At 47.6% G+C, this 11,362-nt stretch overlaps 1 protein-coding gene across 1 annotated transcript in view; it reads right to left on the bottom strand.

Annotated features, from left to right (window-relative positions):
* The window catches only part of LOC141092186 (epithelial cell adhesion molecule-like), a 41,753-nt gene that overhangs the window by 1,100 nt on the left and 29,291 nt on the right, over window positions 1–11,362 (bottom strand). The window contains exons 6-8 of the mRNA XM_073578187.1: window positions 1,245–1,346; window positions 493–675; window positions 191–244 (exon numbers count right to left, since the gene is read on the bottom strand). Of these exons, the coding sequence (XP_073434288.1) occupies window positions 191–244; window positions 493–675; window positions 1,245–1,346 (339 nt within the window). The remainder of the gene's footprint in view (window positions 1–190; window positions 245–492; window positions 676–1,244; window positions 1,347–11,362) is intronic.

Raw genomic sequence — 11,362 nt, 5'->3', positions numbered from 1 at the left:
CGTAACACCAAGCCCATCCAGTGGGTCTCCTGCCCTGAGCAATCTGCTGTCTTCAAGTACAGACCTGGATTCCCAGACCGGCCGTGGGTCTCGTACACACCTATGGGGTTGTCACATTTCTGGTCTGGAGACCTGCGGCCGGTCCAGGAATCCTGTATGTGTGAATACGGTGTTATCGGCCGCCTCTTACCTCAATGACTTCAAACTGAATGCGCTCCTGCTCTGCTCTCCGCTGCAGCACCACCTGCAACACATGCTGGAATCAAGGGATTTTTTTTTTTTTTTGCAAAAGTTGATTTTTGGCAAGTGCCTTTACGCAACTAATAAATCTATCACTTGGTGGGAGGTGAGATGCATTAGATGCCAGCCTTTACTGCTGTTAAAGGGGTGACTGCGCGAAAGGGAAGCTATCGCTTTTCTGCTACATTTGCATCGTGGGGGGGGTTATGTATTCATAAATGATGTGATTTATATATTACACAATGTACTTACAAACACTGCGATCCCAGTTAGAATAGCCAGAGCGATGATGATAATGATGGCGGCAAACCCGGGAGAGATGCTTTTCATGTTGATTCGAGGAGGTTCATTGTCAAAAAACAAAACCCGGATTGATTCCACATCGATCTCCAGGATCCATCCGTCCAGGGGAACGCTGAGTTTGCGTAGTTTTAGCTGAGGGACAATATATCATCCGGTTAAAAACAATGATCAATGTGGCTTTATTCTAGTACAATCATAGGGGTTCAGCGCAGTACCTAGTGTTGTCCTGCAGGTGGCACACTTAGTGTAGAAAACTTATAAATACAAAAAAAAAACACTCCTGAAAACTGATGAACATGGAGGTTGTGCAGGGTCTATTCACATTAGTGTTCATGGAGTTGGTCAGGCGCTCTTCCAGATTAGCTCATATACAAAATTAGTTTTTAAAAGCAAGAAAAACGTCTGATTTCACCAAATGGAGGAAGGCATCCAATGTAAGTCAATGTCTGGATTGTGCTACATGGTGGTCTCTGAAAGAAGTAACATGGCCCCGCTCATTAATAGCACGACTCACCGCAGTGAAATCCCCTTAATATTATCATCAGTTTACGGCGCTAGACCCCTAGAGATAATATAATTAAAGGGTTCTCCATGTTTATAACATAGGTCCTCAATATCTGACTGGGGTCCGACTCCCGTTCAGCAGACTGGAGGGGTCACAGCTATGATCTAAACAACCAGGACCACCAGAGATTTCTTACCTCCCGCTCGATGTAATACGCCACCGTCGCAATGTCCACAGGATCCTTCGTCCCATTGGTAGAAAACAATTTCATGGTGACTTCGTGGCTGAGCTCGTGGACCTGCAACAGCCGAGAATAATATATGGTCACTATTAGGCCTTGTTCACACGGTCAGTATTTTACTTCACTATTTATAAGCCAAAAGCAGGAGAGGAAAAATCAGAAGAAAAGTACCGTATAAGAGAAACATGTCACCACTTCTGTATTATCACCGACTCCTGGTTTTGACTTACAAATACAGAATGTGTGAACGTGACCTTACATGGGGCATCGCCCAGCTTTTCTTTTGTCCTGAAAAGCAAGTGTTCCTTTTCATGCTACAGTTTGTACAGAAGCAATCACTACTATCCCCCATTGTAAACTCCATTTATTAATACAATTTACAAACGTTCTGCTGTTTGCAACATACCAATGCAATAAGAAGGTATATTTGTGAACAATTAATATAAAAATTAGTTTCTCCAATTCACTACAAAATATGATCTTTACGGACTCCTGAAGTCTCAGAATTAGTTTCCTATTATGACCATTATCATTAGTATTAAGTTACGCCCCTCTGACTATTGGGACCTGTTGTTCGTCTGGCTGATGTGAGCTGCTGCCTTTCTAGGTGTTGGAACCTGCTGCCCTTCTGGCTGTTGTGACCTGCTGCCCCTCTGGCTGATGTGAGCTGCTGCCCTTCTAGCTGTTGGGACCTGCTACCTCTCTGCCTGTTGTGACCTGCTGCTCCTCTGACTGATGTGAGCTGCTGCCCCTGGGGCTGTTGCGAGCTGCTGCCCTTCTAGCTGTTGGGACCAGCTACCTCTCTGGCTCTTGTGACCTGTTGTTCGTCTGGCTGATGTGAGCTGCTGCCTTTCTAGCTGTTGGGACCTGCTGCCCCTCTGCCTGTTGGGATCTGCTGCCCTTCTGGCTGTTGGGACCTGCCGCATACGTGACATAGCAAGGCACCAGCTTATGACAAGGTTTTCAATTATTTTTTTCTCTTGGCATTTACCATACAGGTTCATTATTTTTATATTTTGATAGATCAGTCTTTTATGGATGCAGCGATAAATATGTTTTGAGGTTTTTTTTTGTTTTTTTTTTAATGTGGGAAACGAGCCGATTACAATTATTAATTTTTTTACTTGAATTTTTAGTCTATGTTGAGATTTTTGAACCTTCGATCTGCTGACTAATAAATCTATGTACTGCGATACCACAGTATCCACCGGCTGCACGGTGGCTCCCAACATCGGGGTCATAAGTACAAATTCCACCAAGGTCTGAATGGTTATTGTATGGACTTGTCTCTTCTTTCAACCTTGTACCTGTGTTTTTATTTGTCAAAAAGGAGGTCACTTAAATGATACTAAAGAAAATTTAAAAAAAACTACATTTCCTTTATTTTTAGATCCTCTGAGAGGACTTCATCCTGTGATGGTTTTCTTCCTTGTTCGGTGGCTCGGTGGTTAGCACATACGGTCTGCAGTGCTGAGGTACTGGATTCAGTTCCCACCACATAACAAGGAAGTTAGATAATTTATTTTACAAAAGGATGTTATTTACATCTATTCTTGGCAAAAAAAAAAAAAATAATTTACTTTTGAGTGTGCGATGGTTGTGATCAGTTGTTCTATATGGGATGCATGATGTAGACGGAATGACTATCCTTTATCTAAGGCGGAGCAATGACTCAGTGGTTAGCAATTAGAAGACTGAACAATGATTTCGATATAGAAGAAATGATACTGACATCTAGAGCAGCAGTGGCTCAGTAGTCAGTGTCAGGCCGGTTTCACATTGGCGTTTTGTTGCGCAGCGTTTGCGGCACATGTGCGCATGCGTCATGCGCCCCTATCCTTAACATGGGGAGCGCATGGTCTTGCGTTTGCACGCGTTCGTATGTGTTTTCGTTCGCATGCGTTTTTTCAAGGTGTGCGCCTTTGCGCTCCAGACGCAACCTGTTGCATTTTTGAGTGCGCTGAAAGGCGTCAAAAAACCCGCTTGCGCACGGAATGTAACAAAATAACGCATTACAGTCTATGGGAACGCAGGCGTGCGCATGGACATACGTTGATCTGCATTTTCGTGAGCATGTGTAGACACTGGTTTTAACCCCTAAAGAATGAATGCGCATCAAACGCATGCAAAAACGCATGATGCGTTTTTTGCATGCGTTTCTATTGCGCATGATGCGCTGCGCAACAATGCGCCAATGTGAAACCGGCCTCACAGTCGTGCAGCACTGTGGACCTGGGTTCAATCTCCACCACGGACACTATCTACACTACTGTTCAAAATATTGGGGTCACCCAGACAATTTTGTGTTTTCCATGAAAAGTCATACTTTTATTAATCAAATGAGTTTCCAAGTGAATTTAAAATCTAGTCCAGACATTGACAAGGTTAGAAAAAAAGATTATTTGAAATAATAATTTTCTCCTTCAAACTTTGCTTTTGTCAAAGAATGCTCCCTTTGGTCAAGCTGCTCCCACACCAGCTAAATGGGGTTGAGATGTGGTGACTGCGCTGGCCACTCCATTACAGATAGAATACCAGCTGCCTGCTTCTTCCCTAAATAATTCTTGCATAATTTGGAGGTGTGCTCTGGGTCATTGTCCTGTTGTAGGATGAAATTGGCTCCAATCAAGCGCTGTCCACAGAGTATGGCATGGCGTTGCAAAATGGAGTGATAGCCTTCCTAATTCAAAATCCTATTTACCTTGTACAAATCTCCCACTTTACTAGCACCAAAGCAACCCCAGACCATCACATCACCTCCACCATGCTTGACAGATGGCGTCAGGCACTCTTCCAGCATCTTTTCAGTTGTTCTGCGTCTCACAAATGTTCTTCTGTGTGATCCAAACACCTCAAACTTGGATTAGTCTGTCCATAACACTTTTTTCCAATCTTCCTCTGTCCAATGTCTGTGTTCTTTTGCCCATATTAATCTTTTCCTTTTAATAGCCAGTCTCAGATATGGCTTTTTCTTTGCCACTCTGCCCTGAAGGCCAGCATCCCGGAGTCGCCTCTTCACTGTAGACGTTGACACTGGTGTTTTGCATGTATTATTTAATGAAGCTGCCAGTTGAGGACCTGTGAGGCGTCGATTTCTCAAACTACAGACTGTAATGTACTTGTCTTGTTGCTCAGTTATGCAGCGGGGCCTCCTGCTTCTCTTTCTACTCTGGTTAGAGCCTGTTTGTCCTCTCTTCTGAAGGGAGTAGTACACGCCATTGTAGGAAATCTTCAGTTTCTTGGCAATTTCTCACATGGAATAGCCTTCATTTCTAAGAACAAGAATAGACTATCAAGTTTCACATGAAATTTCTTTTTTTCTGGCTATTTTGAGATGTTAATGGAACCAACAAATGTAATGCTCCAGATTCTCAACTAGCTCAAAGGAAGGTCAGGTTGATAGCTTCTCTAATCAGCCAAACTGTTTTCAGCTGTGCTAACATACTTGCACAAGGGTTTTCAAGGGTATTCTAACCATCCATTATCCATCTTACACAGTTAAACACAAAGTACCATAAGAACACTAGAGTGATGGTTGTTAGAAATGGGCCTCTATACACCTATGAAGATACTGAATTACAAACCAGACGTTTGCAGCTAGAATAGTCGTTTACCACATTTACAATGTATACAGTGTATTTCTGAATCATTTAATGTTAGCTTCATTCTTTCAAAAATAAGGACATTTCTAAGTTACCCTAAACTTTTGAATGGTAGTGTATATGGAGGCTGTATGTTACCTGTGGTTGGGGGTCTTCCTTCCCCTTTCACTCCAGAGACATACTGATCAGCCAGTTATACTATGACCCTGATAATATCTTGTATAAATGAGCTGGTAGAGATTTACCAGCTTGGACTTAATATAAAAGTACTTTCTCTTACGCCTCATTGGGGGACACAGAGACAGTGGGTGTTATGCTGCTTGCCACTAGGAGGACACTAAGTAAACCAGAAAAAAAGTTAACTCCTCCCCTGCAGTATACACCCTCTCGCTGGATGAGATATCTCCAGTTCATTGCTTAGTGTCTGTAGGAGGCACTTGGGTCTGGTTTCAGACCCCACCGTTTTTATGTTATTTTTGAATTTTTCTGTAAATTTTTATTTTTTAATTAACGGAGTGAAGGGGGCGACGGTTCCTTTCTACGGCCCACTCTCCTCCGAACCAACAACAGGCAAGCACGTGGCGTATACCTCCCCGTACACTTTCCTGCGACGTTTGGGGCTGATTCCTCTAGCAATTTTGGCGATGATCCTTACGACCGGAGTTCGGTATTCCATGGACAGCGCTTACAGATATGAGGGCAGGCGCAATGGAGAAGACTGGACAGCGCTTACGTAGGCCCTGAATCAGCCCCATAGCTCTCCATCCCCCTATCATAGGGAGGATCGATTGAGTATGGCCCCTTTAAGAACTCCTCCAGCTCTGCTACATCAGCCCAGGAGATGAGAACCTGCATGGATGGCCGGACAGCGCTGAGCACTGGAGTTGAGGTATGGGGTCGGGTCCTGGCCCCCTGTAGAAGCGCTGACGTAGCGTCAGCGGCGGTGCCCCGCCCCCCCCCCCCCCCCGTGCTACCGCGGGTAGCCCGAAAAATTTAGTCCCCAGCTTTCCGGCCTAGCGCCGCCCACTAGCGCTGCCCCGCCCACCGGCGCTTACTGCGGGTAGGCTCAGAAATTTGGCCCCCGGCTTTCCGGCCTACTAGGCCGCAATTTGAATAGCGCCGCCCGCGCTATTATCGCCGCACTGGCGCCTCTCATCCCTGACGAGACGTGCAATTATAATCTCGGGGGCCATGTCCTTTTACCTCAGCCTGCTCTGGAAGCTGTGAGGCGAGCATTCTGCCAGATACTGGGTGACACCGCAGGGCTTCCGCTATTCCTCCTGGGGGACACAGCATAGGACCGGGTAAGCTGCATCTGCCCTCAGATTAAAGCTTAACCCCTTCCCGGCACGTTCCCTGCAGCTACAGCAGACTCTGCCGTTAACCCTTTCAGGAGCGCTATGTCTCAATCTAAGGAGACTAAACGGGCGGCTAAAAAGCACACTGCATTATTTACCGTGTGTACCACTTGCAAGTCTGCCATACCCAGTGCACAGACTAATCCATTATGCACGGGCTGCGACCCGGCCTGCGCCCTGACCTGCGCTTAATCACCCCTCATCGCCGCTGCTGAAGGGCCTCCTGCATTTAGTACCCGAGTGGGCTGCGTCCCTGTCACGGTCGGTGGAGTCTCTGACCCAGGCTATATTCTCCCTCCGGGAGGACTCTTTAAGCCAGAAGGCGTCCTCCCCCCCGAGGAAGGCTCTGGCGTCGGCCGGGAACCGTCCACCAGCAGGGGCCGTACTCGGTCAAGAGATGGTCAGGTCTCTAGAAAGCGGACCCATGACGTGTCCCCTAGTCCCGTTCGCGCCTCTGCATCTGCGACTCCTGTCTCTCGCTCTCCCTCTCCTGGAGTTCTCAGCGAGCACGACTCTGAATTCGATTCTGACACGTCAGCCCCTCAGAATCCCCCAACTGATCAGGAGTCGCTTGATTCTTTTATAGAATCAGTCAACAGGATTCTGAAGTTGGATGAGGATAATGTTCCCGCTCCAGCACAACCTATCTCACTTAAGAAAACCAAGAGTGTGCGCAGGTTATTTACCAGCCATCCGGACTTTAAGGAAATTGTCCAGAAACATAGAGATCGTCCGCATAAGCGGTTCACATGGCAAAAGTCTATTCAGGCTAAATACCCTTTTGGTCCAGACCTAATGAAGGATTGGTTACAGTCCCCCCCCGGTGGACCCGCCTGTATCGCGTATTGCTTCAAAAACACTTCTATCCGTTTCTGAGGGTTCCTCAATCAGAAACCCCTCCGATTGTCAGATTGACTACCTTGCCCGTTCAGTTTTTGAAGCTTCAGGAGCAGCGATTTTTCCATCTTTCGCGGCAATTTGGGTCACTAAGGCAATGGCCGCTTGGGCAGAAGTCCTGATTACTTCCTTCCAGGGCACCAATCTTCCTCTGGAGACAACCACGGTCGCCAGGCACATAATTCACGCAGCAGACTTTGTAGTGGACGCCTCTTTTGATGTCGCCAATTGCGCAGCCCAAACTGCCGCTAATGCGATCTCCATTAGAAGCGCCCTATGGCTCCGCGACTGGTGGGCAGATGCCACATCTAAAAGATCGTTGACTTCTCTCCCTTTTCAAATGGGTTGTCTTTTTGGAGAGAAACTGGATCAGCTCATTTCTGATGCTACCAGAGGAAAAAGTAAATTCCTTCCTCAACAAAAGGCTGTTTGGCCGTTTCGCAACCAACAGCCGACGCGCTTTCGATCTTTTCGCAACAACTCTGGTTGGTCCTCCTCTACCTTCTCTTCCGGATCAGGTCCGTCTCCGCGCGGAGACAGAGGCTCCTAGGTCTCATACAGACCTAACCGCTTTTGGAAACCAAGCCTAGGGCCTCTGGATCCAGGGGAGCCAGATCTCATAGATCTACCCAATGACTTGTTGCGGTATCCAGCGGACGCCGACAGAGTAGGCGGTCGCCTACTTTCCTTCAGCCACACCTGGCTCGTGGTCGTCCACGACAAGTGGGTCAGGGAGCTGGTGTCCTCCGGATACAAGATAGAGTTTTCCTCTCCCCCTCCAACTCGCTTTTTCCTTTCCTCTCCCCCCAAGGGAAAGACAAGAGCCTTCCTTCGGGCTGTACAGGCTCTGTTAAGGGTCGGAGTCATCATTCCGGTCCCTCATTACGAAAGGTTCAGAGGATTTTATTCAAACCTTTTTGTGGCTCCAAAGAAGGACGGGACAATGCGACCCATTCTGGATCTCAAACTGTTAAATCAGTTTGTCACGGTTCGGCGATTCCGAATCTCTCCGATCAGTTGTCGCTTCCATGGAAAAAGGAAAGTTCCTAGCATCCATCAACATCAAGGACACTTACCTTCACATTCCGATCTGCCCGTCTCACCAGCAGTTCCTGCGTTTTGCAATTCACGAGGAACACTTCCAGTTCGTTGCCTTGCCCTTCGGACTCGCCACCGCCCCCAGGGTCTTTACTAAGGTCATGGCGGCTGTCATGGCCATTTTCCACTCTCGGGGAGTAGTGGTGTTACCGTATCTGGACGACCTGCTCATCAAGGGTCCGTCCCTTCCAGCCTGCAAGGAATCCGTGGAGATAACAGTAAATACACTTTCGCGCCTGGGGTGGAAGATAAACTTCGCAAAGTCTTCCCTGAAACCGGCTCAGCAGATTTCCTTTTTAGGAATGATCTTGGACACTTCCCGCGGGTTGGTCATTCTCCCTCCAGATAAGACGCAAGCCTTACAACAGGCAGTGCGGACTCTTTCCCGTCCAGCTTCTCACTCCATTCGTTTCAGCATGAGAGTTCTCGGAAAGATGGTAGCTGTGATGGAAGCAGTTCCATTTGCGCAGTTCCATCTCCGTCCCTTACAACATGCGTTGCTGTTAGCTCGGGACAAGAACCCATTCTCCCTGGACCGTCGGATCCTTCTGTCCCTGCGGGTCAGGTGGTGGACTCTGAGGTCCTCCCTGAATCAAGGGATGTCTTTTCTCCCAGTAAGATGGTTGTTTGTAACCACCGACGCAAGTCTTCTCGGCTGGGGTGCGGTCTTTCGTCACCACACGGCACAGGGTCATTGGTCGACCCTAGAGTCACGTCTCCCCATCAACATTTTGGAGATACGAGCGATCAGATTTGCTATATGGAGTTTCCACAATCTCCTCGCAGGTCACCCCATCAGTATCCAATCCGACAACGGCTCAGCTGTACCGTATATCAACCGCCAGGGAGGTACCCGGAGCAGGATGGCCATGCACGAAGTGAGTCACATCCTCCATTGGGCCGAGACCAACCATTCATCCATCTCAGCAATCTACATCCCGGGCGAAGAAAATTGGGCGGCAGATTTCCTCAGTCGCAAAGGCATTGCCTCGGGGAAGTGGTCTCTTCATCCGGAAGTCTTTCAACAGATTTGTCATCATTGGGGGACTCCGGATGTCCATCTCATGGTCTCAAGACTAAACAACAAGGTTCCTCGGTTAATTTCCCGATCGCGTGATCCATATGCCATCGCAGTGGATGCCCTAGTTCTGCCATGGCACCAGTTCCGGCTCACGTACATCTTTCCCCCTCTTCCCTTGCTTCCGAGGGTCATCAAGAAGATCAGAGCGGAGGGTGTACCAGTGATCCGAGTCGCGCCAGATTGGCCGCGCCGAGCTTGGTATGCAGAACTAATACAACTAGTCGCCGATGTCCCCTGGCGACATCCAGATCTCACGGATCTGCTTTCTCAGGGGCCGATTTACCACCAGAACTCCGGGGCCCTGTCTTTGACGGCGTGGCCGTTGAATTCTGGATTTTAGCACAGGCTGGGTTCTTTCACAATGTGATATCCACCATGATTAGTGCTAGGAAGCCTGTGTCTAGGCGTATCTATCACCACACCTGGAAAATCTTCTTTTCATGGTGCAAGGATCATGGTCGATCCCCTCTGGTGTCTCCATTCTGGCCATATTGGAGTTCCTTCAATCCGGATTAAACTCAGGTCTCGCGCTTACCTTGCTCAAGGGCCAAATTTCGGCTTTGTCAGTGCTTTTCCAACGCAAAATTGCCACCAAATTGTTTTGCCTTCCTTTTGTCCGGTGTCAATCCATCGCATTGAGAAGGCCCTCCACAACCTGGATATGGTTAGGGCGCTGAGACGGTACATCTCGCGGACGGCTCTCTTCCGCAGGTCAGATGCCCTCTTCATACTTCCAGAGGGGCATAGGAAGGGTCTAGCCGCTACAAAGGCAACGTTAGCCAGGTGGATTCGCTTAGCGATTCAGGAATCCTACCGTGTCAGGAACGCGCCTGTCCCAGCGGGGATTAAGGCGCACTCTACCCGGTCATTGGTTGCCTTTTGGGCCATTCGGCACCAGGTCTCGGCAGAACAGGTCTGCAAGGCTGCGACTTGGTCCAGTCTGCATACTTTTACAAAACTTTACCAAATTCATTCTCAGGCCTCTGCAGATGCAGCTCTCGGCAGACGCATCCTGCAATCGGCAGTAGCTCAGCGTTGACTCAGTGGTACATGGGGTATTAGCAGATGTATGCTCCCCACCCAGGGACTGCTTTTGGACATCCCACTGTCTCTGTGTCCCCCAAAGAGGCGTAGGAGAAATAGGGATTTTTGTGTACTCACGTAAAATCCTTTTCTCCGAGCCACTCATTGGGGGACACAGCACCCGCCCTGTTTAGCCTACTGGCTCATTTGTAGCATTCTTAGGTTTTGACATAGTTATGGTTATTGTTGACTGTTTAAGCTCCTACTCCTTTTTTCACTGAACTGGAGATATCTCATCCAGCGAGAGGGTGTATACTACAGGGGAGGAGTTAACTTTTTTCTGGTTTACTTAGTGTCCTACTAGTGGCAAGCAGCATAACACCCACTGTCTCTGTGTTCCCCAATGAATGGCTCGGAGAAAAGGATTTTACGGTGAGTACACAAAAATCCCTATATCTTCCAATAGGAAGATAAACCCCCCCCACCCCCAACTCCAAACTATTAGAGCTCCACCAACTTATACAGTCCAAGATATTGTGGGGTCACAGTATAAATGTCCTATATATGTTGAAACAGGGAACATGTAGACAGTGGGAATTGAACTCATATCCAGCGCTGTGACACTAACCACTGAGCCAACGTGCTGCCATACATAAATGATCATCATTTCTTCTCTTAATACATCCTAGAACTGTGTTTGCCTTTTTCTGCTGCATCACACTGGTGACTCATGTGCAGTCTGTGATCCATTAGTATATCCAAGTATTTCACACATGCTGTTGCTTAGTTCTATTCCTCCCATTCTATTGATGCAATTTTTGTTTTTCTTGCCCAGATGTAGAATCTTGCATTTTTCCCTGTTAAATACCATTCTTTTAGTCACTGCCCATTGTCCAAGCTTATCTAGATCCATCTGAATCCTTTCTCTGTCTTCTCTAGTGTTAGCTATTCCTCCTAACTTTGCATCATTTGTAAATTTGATCAATTAACTTTCAGTTCCCTTATCTAGATCAT

The sequence above is a fragment of the Dendrobates tinctorius genome, unplaced genomic scaffold (genome assembly GCF_039654945.1).
Source record: "Dendrobates tinctorius isolate UK_male_01 unplaced genomic scaffold, ASM3965494v1 ptg000058l, whole genome shotgun sequence".
NCBI classification, from domain to species: domain Eukaryota; kingdom Metazoa; phylum Chordata; class Amphibia; order Anura; family Dendrobatidae; genus Dendrobates; species Dendrobates tinctorius.
The sequence above is the reverse complement of the archived record's forward strand: the minus strand, read 5'-3'. Positions and strand labels throughout refer to the sequence as shown.